Raw genomic sequence first — 20,372 nt, forward strand, 5'->3', positions numbered from 1 at the left:
CACTGCAGAAGCCCAGCCATGTGATTAGCTCAGTGTCTCCCCTGCCGTCTGACTTCAGCCCTTCCCTCCCCATTGGATGATGCTTTAAAGCAGGTATCCCCAGACCCTGGATTAATCACATGAGTAAGGAAGCCATGCTGGAAACTGGTCTGCCCATGGACGGGGAACAGGATTTCGATCTGTACAGTCAGAGGGGGGTAGGCTGAGTGCCAGCTCTGCCCTGGAAGTCACATTCTGTGACTGCAGCCCTCCCATCTTCTCTCAGGGCACAGAGGGAGAATCTGGAAGTGTTTGCAGCTGTGGGAGAAAGTAGGAGCTTGGCTGTGGGGTCAAAGGCCCCTGAGAGTTGGCCAAAGAAGTTATGGTGGCAGAGTGGCCACATCCTGGCCCACCTGGCTGCCAGGCCTGACCACTCTGTCCTCTCTGTTCTACCCAGATCACGATGAGGACCTAGGGCATCTGCCTGCGGACTGTCCCCCTGGCCTGCAGTGACCATGGCCCCCCGCAAGAGGAGCCGCCATGGCCTGGGCTTCCTGTGCTGCTTTGGGGGCAGTGACCTGCCTGAGATCAACCTCCGGGACAACCACCCTCTGCAGTACATGGAGTTCTCCAGTCCTATCCCCAATCCAGAGGAGCTGAACATCCGCTTTGCAGAGCTGGTGGTGAGTGAGGGGGCGGGGCAGAGTGAGGGGGCAGGGGCAGAGTGAGGGGGCGGGGCAGAGTGGGGGGCGTGGCAGGGTGAAGGGGGTGGGGCAGAGTGAGGGGCGTGGCAGAGTGACGGGCGGGGCGGGGTGGGCTTGGCCATGGAGTGGCAGGCCCCGGCTGGAGCAGGAGGAGCCAGACAGAGGACGGGGGCCTGTGTGCCAGGATCTTCACCTGCTGAAACTCTGCTTTTGGCTGAGACTGGTCCCAGAGCACCTCAGCTGTGGGGGAGAAACAGTCAGCACTGGGGTGGACACCGTGAAGCCTGTCCCCAGAAGATGGTCCTTCATCATATGTCCACTGGCCTTTAGACCTCACCGGGCAGCGGTAGGCTCCCATGAGAGGAGCAGGTGCAGACTTTGTGAAGTCGGCACCGAGGAGCCTCAGAGAACATCAGAGCGCTTGACACCTTTTTCTCATCTGCTGGCTGGAATTTCCCCGGGATCCTCTTATCTCAGACATAAGAGACAGGGTGGATTCTGTAGGCAGATTTTGGGTACCTCGGAATGGGGGATTTTTAAAAAACTTTTAATTTTATACTGGAGTATAGCCGATTAACAGTGTTGTGATAGTTTCAGGTGAATAGCAAAGGGACTCATCCATACATATGCTAGTGTCCATTCTCCCCCAAACTCCCTTCCCATCCAGGCTGCCATGTAACATTGAGCAGAGTTCCATGTGCGATACAGTCCTTGTTGGTTATCTACTTTAAATATTGCTGTGTGTACATGTCGATCCCAAACTCCTTAACTATCCCTTCCTCCCATCATCCTTCCCCCTGCCGCCTGCTCCAGCAACCATAAGTTTATTCTCCAAGTCTGTGAGTCTCTTTCTGTTTTGTAAGTTCATTTGTATCATTTCTTTTTAGATTTAGGGGATGGTTTTTTAAATTGAAGTATAGTTGATTTACAGTGTTGTGTTAATTTCTGCTATACAGTAATGTGATTCAGTTGTAACTATATACACCTTCTTTTTTATATTCTTTTCCATGGTGGTTTATCACAGGATATTGAGTATGGTTCTCTGTGCCGTGCAGTAGGACCTTGTCATTTATGCATCCTATATATAATAACTAGCATCTGCTAACCCCAACCTCCTGTTCCACGCCTCCTCCAACCCTCTCCCCCTTGGCAATCAAGTCTCAGATTAAGGGATGATTGACTAGAAATAGGGAGGTAGAGACGTCTGCAAGACACCTGGAACGCGGGTTGGGACTGGGATGATAACACCCCTTGTCTAGTCTGGGGCAGACAGACCTCTGTCATTCACACTGGCGGCAGCTTTTCCGGATTCTCTGTGATACCCATTCAGACCACAGCAGCACCCTGTGTGTGAAACATCCTATTCTGACCACAAAGAGACAGAACAGGAAGAAGGCATGATTCTTCTCTTTGGAGGTCTGGTGGTGAGACAAAGCCTGCACACCAAAGAAATTCCCAGACGGGGGAGCAGGATCCGTGGCCATTACTCGGGCCTGAACCCCTGGGAGAGAGACCCATAAACACGGGGTCATCTACCATCAGCTCTCAGTCACTCATTCTCATGGCTGGCCTGCAGAGAAACGGTACAACATGATTGGAATGGGGTTTCCTACTTGGATTCAGTCATGGATGTATCTGATGAAGACAATCCAGCTCTTCAAAGCATAGGACCACTGTAAGATGGGGCCATGCCTGTGGTGAGAATAAATGACCCACCTTCCTTACCACATCAGGTTCAGAAAAACTCACTGTCCTGAGTTATGCCTTTCCTTCAAGTGGAGCCAGGGGTGGGAGATAGGAAATGGCAACCCACCCCAGTATTCTTTCCTGGAAAATCCCATGGACAGAGGAGCCTGATGGGCTACAGTCTATAGGGTCACAGAGAGTTGGACACGACAGAGTGACTAAGACTTTGCTTATATAGAATAATATTTGGAGCCTGATCCGTGTTTGTCAGTCCTGCTAAGATCAATATTTCACTCAAATACTGCTAACACCATTTTCCACATTAAGCAGTTCTTCAGTTTTCTATGGACACCAGTGGATGTCCTGCAATGCAGCTCCATTCTGACACTTACTGCCCAGAGTTAGCACAGACCCCACAGGTTAAGGGCTCAGATCCATGAGACTGCCCCTTACATCACACACCCATCAGAGGTGGTGGGTCCCAGGTTTCCTATGCTTCTGTCCAACGTGGCTACAAACCAGGAGTCCCCACGATCTCCTCTGCAAGCTTGGTAATTTGCTAGAACTGCTGACAGAACTCAGGAAACACTTTGTGTACTGTTACCAGTTTAGTATAAAGGAGATGATGAAGAATACAAGTGAACAGCCAGAGGAGGGCGTACGGAGCATAAAGCCCAGAAGGGTAAGGTTCCTGTCCTAAGCCCAGGAGCATCTGTCCCTGTGGGATTCGGGGTGTCCCACCCTACCATCATGTGGATGTATGCACCCACCCAGAAGCTCTCTGAGCCTTGCCATTTTGGAGGCTTTTGTGGTGGTTTCAGCAAAATAGATTTTTTTTCCACTTTTTATTTTATATTGTAGTATAACTGATTATGGGGCTTCCCTGGTGACCTTGGAAGAAAAGCTATGACAAACCTAGACAGCATATGAAAAAGCAGAGACGTTACTTTGCCAACAAGGGTCTGTGTAGTCAAAGCTATGGTTTTTCCAGTAGTCATGTATGGATGTGAGAGTTGGACCATAAAGAAGGCCGAGGGCCAAAGAACTGATGATTTTGAACTGTGGTGTTAGAGAAGACTCTTGAGAATCCCTTGGACTGCAAGGAGATCCAACCAGTCCATCCTAAAGGAAATCAGTCCTGAATATTCATTGGAAGGACTGATGCTGAAACTGAAACTCCAATACATTGGCCACCTGATGTGAAGAACTGACTCATTGGAAAAGACTCTGATTCTGGGAAGGATTGAAGGCAGGAGGAGAAGTGGACGACAGAAGATGAGATGGTTGGATGGCATCACCGACTCAATGAATGTGAGTTTGAGTAAACTCCAGGAGTTGGTGATGGACAGGGAAGCCTGGTGTGCTGCAGTCCATGGGGTCACAAAGAGTCGGACATGACTGACCAACTGAACTGAATTGAATTGGTAAATCAAACAGTTAAGAATCTGCCTGTAATACAGGAGACCCTGGTTCGATCCTTGGGTTAGGAAGATCCCCTGGAGAAGGGAATGGCAACCCACTCCAGTATCTTGCCTGCTTCTCCATGGACAGAGAAGCCTGGCAAGCTTCCACGGGGTTGCAGAGAGTCAGACACAACTGAGCGACTAACATACTACTACTGCTGCTGCTTATAGCTAATTAACAATGTTGCCATAGTTTCAGGTGCATAGCAGAGTGACTCAGCCATACACGTGCATGTATCCACTCTCCCCCAGACTCCTATCCCATTCAGGCTGCCACATAACATTGACCAGCGTTCCCTGTGCCATATGGCAGGACCTTGTTGCTTATCCACTTTAAATACAGCTGTGTGTATATGTCCATCCCAAACTCCCTAACTATCCCTTTCTCCCACCCTTCCCCACTAGTATCTATAAGTTCGTTGTCTGAGTCTGTTTTGTAAATAAGTTCATTTGTAATGGCATGATAGATTTTTATTTAGCTCCATCTATAGCCCTTCCCTCCTCAGAGTCTGGGGAGTAGGGCTGAAAGTTCAAGGCTTCTAACCAAGGCCTGATCCTTCTGGTGACCATCCTTCTAGGGCTGAAAGTTCAAGGCTTCTAACCAAGGCCTGATCCTTCTGGTGACCAGCCCCCACCCTGAAGCTCTCTAGGGTCCACCAAGAGTCACTGCAGTAGGAGAAAACGGGCTCCTATCACCCAGGAAATTCCAGCGGGTTTAGGAGCTCTATGTCAGGAACAAAAGATATTCCTGTCAGTTCTATCATTCATGAAATTCCGAGGGATTTAGGAGCTCTAAGATAGGAACTGGGAATGAAGATCAGAAATATTAGGTTGACACTGCTATATTTAAAATGGATAGGCAACAAGGACCTACAGGGGACTCTGCTCAGTGTTATCTGGCAGCCTGGATGGGAGGGGAGTTTGGGGGAAAGTGGATACATATATGTGTATGGCTGAGTCCCTTTGCTGTTCGTCTGGAAGTATCATGACATTGTTTATTAATTGACTGTACCCCAATACAAAATAAAAAGTTAAAAAAAATAAAGCATGATGGCATAAAAAACCAAAACAGATTTTTTAAAAGAAGAAATGTGGGGTTGGCCATAAAGTTAGTTCAGGTTTTTCCATAGCATCTTATGGAAGAACCCAAACGAACTTTTTGGCCAACCCAGTATATTTCTTACATTATCCCAGTCAGGGACATCTTCCTGAGAAGAGTGCATGAGTTTTGAAAGAAGGACATGGCAAGCAGTGTTCCTTCCGTTGGCCCTTTTAGTCTCCAAATATTTATTGAGCATGTTAAGTGGCAGGGTTTCTTACTAGGTAGTTTGGCAAAAAACAAGAATGAGTCAGGCTTGTCTCGTCCGCAGGCTAGCGTGAGGTATTGATCAAACAAATGAAAAATATTTGAGAGACTGACGTGTGCTGGGTTCCGTGGGCTGCCAGGGATTTAGTGATGGATCCACAGGTGCAGCCCATCCCCCCCCAGGAATATGAAGTCTAACGAGAAGGCGGGTCTTGAACAGTATTGACACGTGTATAGAGTGTCTTGAGAGGGAATGTTTTGGGGAGGGAGTGGTCTGTGGGAGTGTCTAGCAGAGAGCCTTATTGTAGATTCAGGGTCCTGATGGGTTCCCTGAAGCAGTGACAGATCTTAAAGCAGAGTGATGGTCAGATAAGTGAATGGAGGTGCAGAATAATGCCATGGAGTCCCTGCCAGAAGAAGCAGCAGATGTGAGAGTCTCAAGTAGGAAAAAACTGGGTCCTTTGGGGGGTACCATTATGATGAGAATATCTGAGGATTTGGGATTCAATCCTAGGCGTGATTCAGAAAGCCAGAGGTTTGAGGTTCTCCAATATACTTTTCTAAAAGACCATCTGGGGTACTTTATTGGAGTACCAATGGGCTCCAAGGGCACTGTGTAGACCATTGTGGGGCTCTTGGTGCAAATCCAAGCTGGGGAGGATGGTGGCTTGGACTAAAGTGTTAGCCATGGGCATGGGGAAAAGTGGACAGATTCAGGAGCCACTGGGAAGGAAGTATAACAGGACTTGTTGGGACTAATGAGTGAGTAGGAGTCAGGGAATACCAGGTTTCTTACATGAGGATCTGGGTGGATGGTGAGACCCTCAACAGGACAGGATGTGCCGAGGAGACCCAGGCTGAAGGGACTGGGATGATGAACTCAGTTTGCATGTGTTTGCTGTACATCAGTTTCCTCATCTGTAAAATGGGTCGTTGCAAATGTAATGAATAAACTTTAAACACTGATAATAGTGCCTGGCATGCTGTCACACTTACATGAGTGTATGAGGTACTTGAGGGTCATCAAGTTGATTGGTGCAAAGGCATTTGGGTGCCAGGACTGGGCACTCAGGACACTGGGGGGCTGGAGGTACAGGCTTGAGAGGGTTTAGGATTGTCACTGAGTCCTTGGGAATGACTTGCAAAGGATTCACCAGAGGAAGCATAAAGGGAGGGGAGAAGAGGCCCCAGGATGGTGCCCTGAGGGACTTCAATGCTGGGTGATAGGAGAGAGGAGAAGTCAGTCAGGGGTCCCAAGAGGAGCATAGCGCAAAGCAGGAGGGACGGCCCAAGGGTGTGATTGTTCAGGAAACAAGGAAAGAGACTCAAGAAGTGTGGATGGTCCACAGAGTCATAGGTTACCAGGGCTGAACCAACCAAATCACCAAGAAATGCCATTTGATTTAGTGGCAGAGACCACTGGTGAGAAAACACAAGGGTCTAAATAACCAGAATACAAAGTTGAACACAACAGCTCTGGATTCAGGTAGGGAGGGGTGTTCCTACCTAGGAAGGGCTGTAGAAGGCTTGCTGGAGGATGCTGACTTTGAGCTTGGGAATTAGACCATGGGGTGGGTGGGCCAGGAGCGCAGGCTGGGTAGAACTAACTTATAAGCAAAAGCAGAAGAGGGTGCAGTATGTGCTAGGCAGTGTCAGGTGAACGGAACTCTTTCTTTAATTTCTGATTCTGACCACAGAAAGGAAATGCTTCAGAAACCCCGAGCAGGGTCTGGAAACATTCCTGGCATATGGGGAGAGTGGTTTCAGGGAAGAACTTTTCTTTAGCATTTGATCTACAGGAGTCTTTAGTTCAAAAAGCAGGTGACCTGGTGGGCATAGATTCAAGTTGTCTTTGTAGGTGCCACTCAGGATGGCAGCCGCTGGTCACATGGGGCTGGTGACACTTGAAACATGGCTGGTCTGAACCAAGATGGGAAATCCACAGCAGATTTTGATAACTTTGTTTGAAAAAAAGAATGTAAAATAGCTCATTGATTTTTTTTTTTAACATTGATTACATGTTAAAGTCACTCTATTTTAGATATTTTGGGTTAAATACAAGGTACCCAGGTGATGCTAGTGGCAAAGAACCTGCCTGCCAATGCAGGAGATGCAGGAGACACGGGTTTGATCCCTGGGTCGGGAAGATTCCCTGGAGGAGGGCATGGCAACCCACTCCAGTATTCTTGCCTGGAAAATCCCATGGACAGAGGAGCCTGGCGGGCTACAGTCCATGGGGTCACAAAGAGTCAGACACGAATGAATCAACTTACCACACATTATTAAAGTTAATTTCAACTATTCGTCCTTAATTTTTTAATGTGACTGGAAAAAATTTTTTTAAAACGTGGCTCATATTTCTATTGGACAGGTCAGATCTCTGTGAAGGAAAGTCTAAAAGGTTCTCATTGAATACAGGTATAGATATACTTAAGACTCTTGTACTTTCTTAGATATTGCTTTCACTATCATTTTAGAAAATACAAAGATTAGTAATATGCTTTTTTTGGTCTTAATGTAAGTTTTGCTTTTATTAAAAAAAAAAATGCTTTCAAGAATCATGTTGAAAGGCCCATTATGCTTCCATGGCCCATTAACTTTTTTGTTGTTGCTGCTGCTGCTGTTGAGTCCTGGCATAGCTCATGAATCACAGGAGAAGAATTTTCAGTAAAAGAGCCTTTTAGGTGCCATTCAGCACAGCTAAACCTATAAAAATCATCCCAAACTACCTACAGAGTTACCCGAAACTTGATGATATCAGAAACTTCCCAGTCCCGCTCCCAGGGAAGTGTGAGTTCGCCGCTGGAGCCCAGCCTTGTGTGTGCAGGGCATGGTCTGGGTGGTGGTGCAGCTGGAGGGCTGTCTGTCGGGCACACCTCCACGGGAAGCAGACCAACACCTCCCATGGCACAGGGTGCCCTTCCTTAGCCGGAGGCTGAGTTAGATGAGTTGCCCAGCTCCTCATCTTTACCAGGCCTCCTCAACCATGCTGGAGTCAATGCTGGGGTTGGGGAGCCCAGAGACTTTCTGGGGGACACACTTGAGGGGACAGAGACTTGAAGGATGGGGGGCCAAGAGGGAAGTGGGTCAGGGGACGTGCCTGGTGGTCTAGGGGTTAAGAATCTACTTTGCAATGCAGGGGATGCAGGTTTGATCCCTGGTTGGGGAACTAAGATCCCACGTGCTGCAGGGCAGCCGAAACCTGCGCATGGCAACTCCTGAGCCCCATGCACTCTGGAGCCTCCGCGCCACAACTAGAGAGCCCGTGCTGCTGCAGGGAAAGATCTCGCATGTTGCGAGGAAAATCCCAAGTACCGCGACTAAGATCAGACGCAGCCAACCCAGTAGTGAATTAATAGTAAGAGACTGGATTGGTAGACTGATTTCTTTCTTTATCCAGCCTTGGTTTATGGTGTTGACCAGCCCAAGAAGGACAAGAGGAGGAAGACACTCCAGGCAGGAGGACTCAGGAGATGGGCGGGGACAGGGCCTGGAGGGGGCGGAGCCAGGGGCGGGGAGAGGAGGGGAAGGAAGCCTGGATAGAAGCTTGAGGGCTTGATGCAAGGGGATGGGAGGATGGGGCTGTGCTTCTAGAGAAAGAATTGCCCTAGAGTATCTTTGAAGGAAGACGGCAGGCTGAGGAATTTGAGGAAACTGTAATTTCCTATAGGCTGAATATCCTAAGATCAACCATCTCTGGGTTTCAGGCGTGTTTTGTGTCTTTGCAGGATGAGTTGGATCTCACCGACAAAAACCGGGAGGCTGTATTTGCACTGCCCCCTGAGAAGAAATGGCAGATCTACTGCAGCAAGAAGAAGGTACCCTCTCTGACCCCTTCCACTGCCCCGCAGGGTCCACAGCACGGGCAGCCCTTGCTTCCACGCTCGCTCATTCATTTCACAAGCTTTTGTTCCACACCAGCATCATTCCATTCTAGGTGTCGGAGGAACGACAGTGAATGAATTAGGACAAAAATAATCCCTGCTCTCATGGAGCTTACATGCAGAGGGTTAGGATTCTGCTCTTCTGGGTTCCAAGAAGGGTGCTGGGTCAGGGAGATGCAAGATGACAAGTCCAGATTTCCTTTCTGTGCCTGTGTGCACGCGGGGAGGACGTGCCACCCTGGGCGGTACCTGGGGGCAGCTCTGTTGGAAGGACTGGTTTGGGGGAAGTGAATGGTCTCTGCTGGATCTTTAGCCTGGGCCCTGTGTCCCAGGCTGTGTCCCTGTCCCAGGGCAGCATGCAGGTCAGGGACACACATCAGTCTCTGCTCTCCGCCCCACCCCCCGACCCCCGCCCTTCATTAAAAGGTGTCAGTCTCCTGACTGCGGTCCTCCCTAGCAGGGCGGGCCGGGCTGCAGTCAGGACAGCTGGGTTTCCTCTCTCCCCTCCACTTTCCCAGCGGCTGTGCTTTCTTCTCCCTTCCTCCCTCTCTCTACCTCTCTCGCCTCATCTCTTTCTCTCTTAGCCTCTCTTGCCTCCTCTCTGTTGGGTTGGCCATAAGGTTCGTTCTGGTTTTTCCATAACGTCCTATAGAAAAACTCAAACTTTTTGGCCAACCCACTGTTTTAGCCTGGCTGTTTCTTTCACTCTGTTTTTCTTTCCTTGGCCCACTTTCCTCCCTGTCCCTCCATCCTCTCATCTCCCAGGCTTGCAGCTTCATCCCTTCACTTCAATGTACAGGTGTTTGGGAGTTGGGACCTGTTATTCCAGCACCCAAAGGCTTAGAAGTCTCCCTCCCGGGAGAAGATGGGCAGGTCTGGGGCAGTGTGGGACTGCTTCCCCTTCATGCTCCCTGAAGCCCATTTTGGCTCTTCTCTTAGTCTTTTCGCTCAGGATATTTGTCCCATCCTAGGCTTCCATACTGGGCCAGAGCGAGCTTATAAAGTTGGTCACTCTTCTAGAATTAGAAGGAACTGAGGAGCAACCCAGTCCAGTTTTTTATTCTACACAGGACGCAAGGAAGGCCTGGAGGGGTGATGGCCTCACCCAGAGTCACCAGCCAGCATGACAAGGGGCTGCACTGACGCTGGAATGCCGGCCTGCTGAGAACCTGCAGGCTCTGCAAGCCACCGTCTAGTACACTCAGTGCATTTATTAAGCAGCTGCAGAATACCATGCTCTGTGTCCCGGAGTCTTATTATGAGGAAAGCAGATCTTTAAAAAACTCACACTATAGAAATAAAGAAGGAAAGGAGGAGAAAATGAATTTCAGGAGTAATTCATCTTCTCTCGTGATTCCCCACTTTCCAAATCGATTTACGATGGAGATCCCTGACGTTGATTCCTTATGCAGCTAAAATAAAAATGCACTAAAATGAAAGGACACCTCTCACCACCTTCCAGACCAGACCGTGTCATCTCCCAGTACACTTTCCCACTCCCCGTCTTTCCACATGGCACTTCCGCTGCCTGTAACACTCTCCCCTTGTCTTAGCCTCAGTAATCTTGAATAACTCAGCTCAGTCCTCTCAGACCCCCCACCCCATCTTCCCCATTAGCCTTCTGTGTTAGATGACCCCCACCCTGGTTTTCAGGGCCCACAATGGACAGTCCCACCACAGGGCACTGGTCACCCTGCCTCTGGTATTAGACAGGCTATTCCATGGATGGCTTTTTGTTCAGTACTTTCAGGGCTCAAGCAGTGATTGGCATGGAGTAGATGCTCATTAAATGCACATGGAGTGGCTAAATGGGAAGCCAGTGAGGGCAGGAAAGTGTGTGTTTCATGACACATTTGTTTATGTGCTGTGATCCCCTCTGCAAGGCAGAAGCTAGAATTTGGAGGCCTCAGCTACAGGGGCCTCATGGCTTTAGGCATACAGCCAGGTGAAGTCACAGAGACCCAATCAAAGCAGGTTTCTCACTGATCTAAAATTTTAAGATTTAAGAAATTTAAAATCTTGGATTTTAGGAAACAAAATCATGAAACCCAAGTGGATGGAACTGAAAGATGCAGGGCAAAGTCCAGGCTGGCTGGCAGGCGGGTGGTTCATCAGGAAGGTTCTTGGGGAGGTGAATGCTTCATGCTAATTTGAAAGCAGGAAATTGGTAGAAAGCCAGTAAAGGGGAGCGTCCAAATGGGAGGGAGTGTGAAGAGCAGACCCAGGGGCCGGAGGAGGGGTCTGAATTTTCAATCAGCATCAATGCTTATCCAGTTCCCATCATTCCTGCCCACCCCTGGGGAGGAGTTGAGGCTTTCTCTTGGGACCTGAGGACTGGCTCTGATCTGGGCTCTGCCTTCCGGCTGCGCAGACCCCATCCCCCACCCCCTTTCCAAAACCCAGGACCTTGGCGGGGGGTGGGAATCTCTTTCTCTCCTTTTTTAAAGTTACAATTTATTGAGCACCTACTCTCTGCCAGGCACTACACCAAATACATAATATCAATCAGTATTTTTCACAACTCCGAAAGACCAAGTGTCTTAAAGGTCCAGACTGTCACAGACCGATACTATTTTATAAAATATAGTGAGAATGATATCAGAAAAAATGAAACTTGAAAAAAGTAGATGTACAAAGTACAAGTGTACATTTTCATTAGATTCCACAGACTTAAAGTCGTATTTCATTAAATGGAGTCAGAACAAGTATGACAGGGGAAAAAAAATAATTTATTTTTAACCATATATATTGTTCATTGAAAGTGTGTATACCTGCATGCTTTCTGCCCGGTTTCTGTCATTATCCGGTCCTGAGGTTCGGATGTTCATGATCTGCGTCTTGCTGAGGAAGAAGTAGAAGCCTATGGAGCTTCTGTGACTTCCTCAAAGTCACCCCGTCTAGGTGGGGCTGGGAGATGAACTTGAATGCTGACCTGGAATGAAGCTCAGGACTCCAGACTGTGGGCCTGTCTTGCCAGGTGGTCCATACAGCCCTTCCTCATGTTCTAGGAGCAGGAGGACCCCAACAAGCTGGCGACCAGCTGGCCTGACTACTACATCGACCGCATCAACTCCATGGCCGCGGTGAGCCTTGCACCTGTCCTGCTCCGGCCCCACCTGGAAAGGCTCCAGGGGAGAGTGGCCCTCATGTTCCCCTGCAGCCCACTTCTGGGGATCAGCAGCTTTCCAGTTATTCCCGAGATTGTATCATGACCCCTCCCTTCCCTGTGTGACTTTATAGAGTCCCCAAACCATTAAAACAGTGATTAATGATGTGTAGATCACCCAGGCTTGAGAAAGAGGCTAATCATTCTCCTCATTTTACAGATGAGGAAAGTGAAGCCCAGGACTGGAACCTGGGTCTTCTCAGAGCCTGACACTCTTGTCTCAGTAAACCGTTTGGTGGGGCCTCAGCCTTCCTGAGACCCACTCCAGTGTTCTTGCCTGGAGAATCCCAGGGATGGGGGAGCCTGGTGGGCTGCCATCTATGGGGTCTCACAGAGTCAGACACGACTGAAGCGACTTAGCAGCAGCAGCCTTCCTGAGGCCAGGGTGGCCCCTGGTTCACAGGCAGGCTGGGCGTGCAGGGAGCTGGGACAGAGGCAGCCCAGCGCGACCTCTGTGCTTTCTCTGGCCTCAGATGCAGAGTCTGTACGCCTTTGACGAGGAGGAGACGGAGATGAGGAACCAAGTCGTGGAAGACCTGAAGACTGCCCTCCGGACACAGCCTATGAGGTGATGCCCCTTCCCTCGATTCCTCTTACGTCGCTCCCCCAGCGGGCCCCTCAGTTTCTGGAAGCTTCACACAGAGCTCTGCTCCGTCCCAGGCCCCTTGGCCGGCTTCACTCTCAGCATCCCCTATGCTTGCTTTGCCCTCTTTCACATGTGGGCTCCCATTCCCCCGCGCCCCTCTCCCTCTGAGGAGCTGGGATGCTTCCAGAAGATGAGCATGTTGGGGAGGGGAGATGAACACAGGAAGATGGGATAAACCTCCGGCCCAGAGGTGGGCGTACCGGCAAGGGGCTCAAGAGCTCTGAGAAGGGAGGAGCCCCACCAGGGAGGTGAGAGTGGGTGGGAAATACTCTAGCCACTAGAGGGCGATGTGCTGTCTCCAGATGAGATTTCTCCATCCAGCGTGGGAGCAGGCAAGGAAGCAGGTGGTGGAAGTCTCCAGGGCAGAAAAGAACCTCTCCCTGCGTCCCAGGCCACATTGTGAAAGAGCCCAGGAGAGCCATAGGCTCCTCTCGTGTCTAGCAACTGGCTCTTTCCAGCTTAGGGGCGGCAACTGTTAAATTTTCAGCAGTTTTGCAAGCTGCTTGTTAAACAAAACTATGATTAAAATGTAAATCATATCAACTCATGATTTAAAAAGTGATATAAAAACCAAAGGTAATTAAGAACTTGAAACTTATCACTCCTTAATTACCTAATGATTTGATGATATTTTACTATACACTGTATGTGTGCTCACTGAAATTGCACCCATTGTGTGTGCCTGGTGGGAATATGTAAACGGTACATGTCTTCCCAGCTGCACGTTCAGTGACATCACATGACTAACTTGAAGTCAGCTGTGCTGGGAGTATTGATACCATGGAAATTGGCAAACAGCACAGTCAGTCAGGCCTTTTCCTTTCTCCAGAGTGCAAGTTGTTACGAACACACTAGTCTGCCTCTGTGTGTGTGTGTGTGTGTGTGTGTGTGTGTGTGTGTGTGGTCTGGGCTGACCTTTCTGCCCCAGGAGCCTGGAAGCGGAGCCTCAAGGAGAACAGGGGCTCCCTAATCCCTGCTTGTTGCTCAGGTGGGGTGGGGGTCTGATTTAGAAAGGGGATACAGGAAGGTTGAGAGAGTCAGGAAGTAGAAGGGTTGAGGGGATGTTACCCGGTTCATCTCCCACTTCCATCTATTTTTCTTTCTCTTAATAAAATTCTGGTTACAAATGTCATATATAGTCATGGTGGAAATTTTGTGCGATACATAAGAGTGTATAATAGAAAAAAGTAAATGATACCTATTTTTAACAACTTAAGAATGCATTCTCTTTTTCTAAGTATATTTATATAATCATGTAGAAATACTCACAGATGCCCTTGGAATCAAATGTATTCATTATATAGAGTGCTTCCCTCAGCTTCATTTATGGCATGTCCTCAGGTCATTAGTTACTGTTCTATAAATCAAGGGTTTTAAGCCTGTGTATGTGTGTGTGTGTGCGCTTGTGTGTTTATGCATTTACACGTGCCATGGATGACTTTGGTACTCAGATGAAACCTATTGACTGCTTATTCGAATGATGTATTTAAATAATAGATAGAAATAGATAAAGTTTAAAAATGAACCAATTAAACTGAAATACAGCCACCAAATTTTAAACATTTGTGAGATAGCAGTAAATGTACTGCTTTTATGCCTTAAATAAAAAGAAATAGCAACCACCGTAACTTTGAAGTGCTGATGAGTGGAAATGATATTTTGAGATATCTGTAACAGCTGCAATTTGAGATGAAAATAGCTGTGATTTCTTTGGGTGAGAAAGTCAGAAATTCTGGTAATGCCACTATATTTTATTGCTTACATTCATCATTGAGAGAAATGCTAAATTCAAGGTAGGGATTACCAAAAAAAGTGTATTTTTTGTTTCCCATGGAAGTTCATTACCCATAGACCCCTTAGGGGAACACATATTCCAGGTTAAGAACTCCCACACTAAATGGTTTTTAATGTTTTTTGCTAACATTTAAGCTAACGCAGATGTTTTCTTAGGGATCCCTTAAAGAGTGCCTTCCCCAGCTTTGATCCCTTGATGCAGTGACTCTGATGGCTCTCCTCTCTGGAAGTCTTCCTTGTTGTCTGCTTGTAATTCTCTTCATTCCCATCCTTACTGGTGATGAGTCTTCAGGTTTAACAGCCATGATAATTATCCTAATAATTATCATAATCATCCCTGTCACATATACCTTCATAGTTGTGTCACTGACAGTGATATGCAAATGCACAATATTTAAAATGCAAACAAGATGTGAGTCCCTTGTGAGGTGGTAAGGATTTTAGAGCTTTCTTGTTGTTGTTCAATTGTTAAGTGATGTCCAACACTTTGCGACCTCATGGACTGCAGCACACCAGGCTTCCCTGTCCTTCACTGTCTCCCAGAGTTTGCTCAAACTTACGTCCAACCATCTCATCCTCTGTCACCGCTCTCCTCCTGCCCTCAATCCTTCCCAGCATCAGAGTCTTTTCCAAAGAGTTGGCTCTTCACATCAGGTGGCCAAAGTATTGGAGCTTCAGCATCATTTTTTCTAATGAATATTCAGGATTGATTTCCTCTAGAACTGGCTGGTTTGATCTCCTTGCAGTCCAAGGGGCTCTTTAAGAGTCTTCAACAGCACCACAGTTCTAAAGCAGAAGCTCTTCAGTGCTTTGAAAGTGAAAGTGTTAGTTGCTCAGTCATGTCCGACTCTGCAACCCTGTGGACTGTAGCCTGCCAGGCTCTTCTGTCCATGGGATTCTCCAGGCAAGAATACTGGAGTGGGTTGCCATTTCCTTCTCCAGCAGATCTTCCCCACCCAGGAATCGAACCCAGGTCTCCTGCATTGCAGGTAGATTCTTTACTATCTGAGCCATCAGGGAAGCCCTAATAAGTTGACCAAATAGCAACCACGGGGGGATGAGTGCTTTAGATAAACTTTATAAATGAACCAAGTGGCTTCTGTAGGTGGGACACAGTGGTCCCTAGATAAGGGGTAGCTATTTGCAAGATGCAGACAGAATAATATGCCAATGCAGGATACCTGTTTGGCTGACGGCTCTGGTCTGGGCAGGTTTGTGACCCGCTTCATCGAGTTGGAGGGCTTGACCTGTCTGCTGAACTTCCTCCGGAGCATGGACCACGCCACCTGCGAAAGCCGCATCCACACCTCCCTCATTGGCTGCATCAAGGCGCTGATGAACAACTCCCAGGGGCGGGCGCACGTGCTGGCGCAGCCCGAGGCCATCAGTACCATCGCCCAGAGCCTGCGCACGGAGAACAGCAAGACCAAGGTGGCCGTGCTGGAGATCCTGGGCGCCGTGTGTCTGGTGCCCGGCGGCCACAAGAAGGTGCTGCAGGCCATGCTTCACTACCAGGTGTATGCGGCCGAGCGGACACGCTTCCAGGTCAGGGCCTGGCGGGGGGCTTGTGTCAGAAGCCCCGGGGGGCCTTAAGAGGGGAGTTTGGCTGGGATAATGCACTCCCACCTAGACCATGGGTTCCTGGAGGCTGGAACATTGCTCTGCTTCATTTTTGTGGCTTTACAACTCCGAGCCCAGCACCTGGCTCAGATAGGGGCTCCAGCAAGAATTATTGAATTGAATGCCATTGTTGGAATTAGGATTTTAGGCCTCAGAACTTCCCTGGTGGTCCAGTGGTTAAGACTGTACTTCCACTGTGGGGACACTGGTTCAATCCATAGTCAGGGAACTAAGATCCCACATGCTGCTCTGCGTGGCCAGGTAAAATAAACGGTGTTAGGTTCTAAGCCTGGACCAGTGTCTACTTTGGCGACACTGGGACCAGTCCCAGGAGCTCAGGCCATACTAGTGCCTTTTCTTCTCCCTGACTGCACCAGTAAAGAGACAGACAATAAGTATAGTGTCTTGGTACAGAGTAAGTCTCAATAGATGTGACCTGTCATCACAAACTTTATGGTTTGTCCACCAGAATTGATTACATGTTTATTCTGTCATCATTTAAAGCACATTTTACAGCACCCACTCTGAAAAGTGACTCTGGACCCTTTGCAGAATATACAAAGGAGATAAAAGGTAGTGGCCATGCTATTAAGGAGCTGAGAGTGAATACAATTACTCTCTGTATCCTCTGGGGTTCCTCCTCCAAGACCCTCACAGGTACCAAAATCTGTGGATCCTCAAATCTCTTACGGTTGTGCAGTATTTGCATATAGCCTATGCACATCCTTCCGTATACTTTCAGTCATCTCTGGATTACTTATAATACCTACTATAATGTAAACGCTCTGTAAATAACTGTAAATAAAATATAAATGCTATGTAAACAGTTGCCAGTGCACAGAAAATTCCAATTTTGCTTTTTGACTCTTTCTGAAATATAAAATATATATGTATATTTTTATTTTTTAATGTGGAGTTGGTTGAACCCGTGGATATGGAGGGCTGCTGAGCTGTAAACAGCTGTAAAGGCTGAAACAGCATTTTGGCATTGCCCAGCAAAATAGAGCAAGTCCCCAAAGCTGAGTGGAGAGGAATAAGGCAGGACTGGGGCTGAGATGTGGAGAGGCAAAGGACGCTTCTTGGAAAAGGTGAGCTTAGAGAACATTCGAGATGAGTTGGATAGACTGGGTACAGAGAATGAGTGCAGCATTCTGGGTGGTTGGGATGGTGGGAGCAAAGGTGTGAGGCTGGGCCTGTAGGATCCTGATCCCTCCCTTCTTTTCGGTCCTGCCTTTCCATCCAGACCCTGCTGAATGAGCTGGACCGAAGTCTGGGCCGATACCGGGATGAAGTGAATCTGAAAACAGCCATCATGTCCTTCATCAACGCTGTCCTCAATGCTGGTGCTGGAGAGGTGAGGCCTCTTCTCCATTTCCTTGCTGTGCCCTGACTTTCTGGACCCAGGAAGAGGGCGTTAGTGCCACCTGGGGAAGAGGCAGAGGGTTGGTGTGGCTGCCACCGCCATCCTCGTGTCTTTAGATCGTCTGTGTCACGTCTTGCCCCCTGCACTGGACACCAAGAAAAGAAGGGTTCCTGGGGAGCTTCCTGCATAGGTGGCATCATGCATTATATGTGTCATGGTCAAAACCCAAGCTTGTCTGGCTAATAATGGCTTAGGATGGCGGGGGATCATTTATAGGAGGAGGACAAGTGTTGGCCCTTCTTTCTAAAGCTTTCTAAAGACCTGTTTCTGGACTGATTTCTGAGTTAGCCAGTCATTGTCTTCTAGCATCTTCTGTTAGGATGTGTGACTTCTGATTTTCCTTCAGAATGGGGTCAGAAATGGGATTCCCAGACCACGAAAATAGCAAAAATACAAGATGAACTTGAAGAGCAGGTGAACTTCCCAAATTCTAAGGCAGTCTGATGCCTTGGTGAAGGTCAGCTTGTGGAAGGTCAAAAGGGGCAACTTAATGATCTCTGCTTTCCTCTGTTTTCTGCCAGCATACTTTTTTTTTTTTTTTTTTAACATCCCATCCTGATGACCTGAGTTAGGTGAGGTAGGTTGAGGGAATTACCTGTTCCTAAGATGCTGACATCACCTGGGTCAGTACCAGCTATTTATACTGACATCTGTTCTGATTAGTTGCTAACCATATCTCATTAGGTAGTTTTTATGAATATCATTCCTGTTAGGTAAGTAATGTCATGCCCATTTAACTGATGAGAAAACTAAGCCTTCTGCAGAGTCACAAAACTGCTAAGTGACAGAGCAGGGATTGGAACCAAGATCTGTCTGATTTCCGAAGCATGTGCTCTGTATCACTCTTCAGCTCCGCTCTTTGAGGCCAAAATCTTAGAGAAAGCTGGTGAAGTGAGCAGGAGAGTTAAGCGGGTGACTAACGAGGTGAAAGGATGTCTCCCCTCACCCTTCCTTGCTGCTCTGGGACCTGAAGCAGTTCTGATGCATTTGCTGCTGGGGATTTGGTGGAACTGGAGTGGCCGTGAGGGGACCACTGGGGGACTCTTGCAGAAATGGATACCAGCCGGTGAGCCTAGTACCCCCTTGGTGACCCCCAGGATAATCTGGAGTTCCGTCTGCATCTGCGGTACGAGTTCCTGATGCTGGGGATACAGCCTGTGATTGACAAACTCCGGCAGCACGAGAATGCCATCCTGGACAAGTAAGGCCCAAGCCACCCATCCCCACCGCAAACCTATGGGGAAAGTGCCTCAGTGGGGGATAGTCGAGACCCTCAGAGAGGCTTCTGTTCCCTAGGAGACCACCTGCCACACCCAGCATCGATTCAGGAGCAGCTCTGGGTCTGGGGGAAAGGTGGACGACAGCTCTCCCACCTCCTTGTTCCACATCATCTATGTCCCCTCCTGTCCTCCTGGCCAACCTCCTGTCTCATCTCTGATGTTAGAGGCAGGTGGACCCAGTAGTCCTCTGCCATGGCAGTACCAATCCTGGGGGGAGTTTGGAAATGTAGGGGTGTTCTTCGGTTTTCAGACTGGCTGGGGGAGGCACTATTGCGTTGGTTGTAGGGAGCCAGGAATGCCAGACATCCACAGTGCCCCCCTGTTCTGCAGAGACACGCCCCTCAAGGTGCAAGCCATCAAGGCCTTTGTTGACTAAAGAGCACAATGAAGCTCCTGTGTATCACCAGTGGGCCCCTCTGGTCCACCCTATTCACACAGGCTATTTTATTACACTAGGTCTTAAGGGAGAGAGGATGGATGGGTGGATGGATCCTTTTGCAGTGGAGTGGAGGAGGGGACGGGGTAGAAAATGACAGATTGGCTTTGAGCGGAGACCTAGGATGGTCTGAGAACACGGGAAGGTCAACCTAGGGTAGTGATCCTTGACTGTGGGGGATCTCACCCCCCATCCCCACCCAGGGGACATCTGGCAGCACCTGGAGACATTTTTGGTCATCACAACTCAAAGGAGGGCACTGCTGGCTTCTGGTCAGTAGAGATCAGGGATGCTGGTTCATGTCCTTCAACTCACAGGTCCACCTCCCCCCACAGAGTCAGGGATGATCCAGCCACCAGTGTCAACCTGGGAAAGCCTGATTGAAGGTGATGATAGGACCCTGGGTTGGCCTCCCCAAGGATGGGCGTGAGATTGTATAAAGGACAAGAGTGTTGACGTACAGGAAGCTAACTTCTTTCTGGTTTTGCCTTGGCCTTATTTGCATGAAGCCTTCAGATTTAGTCATTTCAGAGGCTTAAAGGGGCTATAACCCTCACCCAGGGCTGACCTGGCAGTGATGTCTACTTCCTCTATCCCCCTATCCCGTCTAGGCATTTGGATTTCTTTGAGATGGTCCGGAATGAAGATGACCTGGAGCTGGCCAGGAGGTTTGACATGGTGAGGAGCCTGCAAGGGCGGGGCTGCTGCCGTGGGTCCTGACTCCTGTGCTGTGTGTTGGCCTGGTTCCCTGGTGGGGCCACCCTTGCCAGGTCTCACTTCTGGAGCCCTGGCACTATAGTGGCTCTGCAGGGCCTCGCCTTAAACCGGCAGAGCATCTCCCCTGGAGGAAACTGCAACCCCCAAAGGAAGGAGAGACAATTCTTACACACAGCTGCCCTTGAATGCCTCCTCTGGGATGACTTTCTCCCTGTCTTCCAGTAATCTCCTGAGTCACCTTTCCCCATTGCTAACTGAATCCTGCTCA

The 20,372-nt window shown here is 48.8% G+C and overlaps 1 protein-coding gene across 5 annotated transcripts in view; it reads left to right on the top strand.

The window, feature by feature from the left end:
* DAAM2 (dishevelled associated activator of morphogenesis 2) overlaps positions 1 to 20,372 on the top strand; it is a 126,696-nt gene that overhangs the window by 74,789 nt on the left and 31,535 nt on the right. For all 5 annotated transcript variants that reach the window (XM_061146625.1, XM_061146624.1, XM_061146628.1 and 2 more), the window contains exons 2-9: positions 437 to 662; positions 8,867 to 8,956; positions 12,031 to 12,105; positions 12,662 to 12,756; positions 15,840 to 16,173; positions 17,492 to 17,602; positions 18,769 to 18,872; positions 19,999 to 20,065. In XM_061146625.1, coding sequence (XP_061002608.1) covers positions 495 to 662; positions 8,867 to 8,956; positions 12,031 to 12,105; positions 12,662 to 12,756; positions 15,840 to 16,173; positions 17,492 to 17,602; positions 18,769 to 18,872; positions 19,999 to 20,065 — 1,044 coding nt within the window. In that variant the 5' untranslated portion in view covers positions 437 to 494. The remainder of the gene's footprint in view (positions 1 to 436; positions 663 to 8,866; positions 8,957 to 12,030; positions 12,106 to 12,661; positions 12,757 to 15,839; positions 16,174 to 17,491; positions 17,603 to 18,768; positions 18,873 to 19,998; positions 20,066 to 20,372) is intronic.

Source organism: Dama dama, chromosome 7 (genome assembly GCF_033118175.1).
Source record: "Dama dama isolate Ldn47 chromosome 7, ASM3311817v1, whole genome shotgun sequence".
Classification (NCBI taxonomy): Eukaryota; Metazoa; Chordata; class Mammalia; order Artiodactyla; family Cervidae; genus Dama; species Dama dama.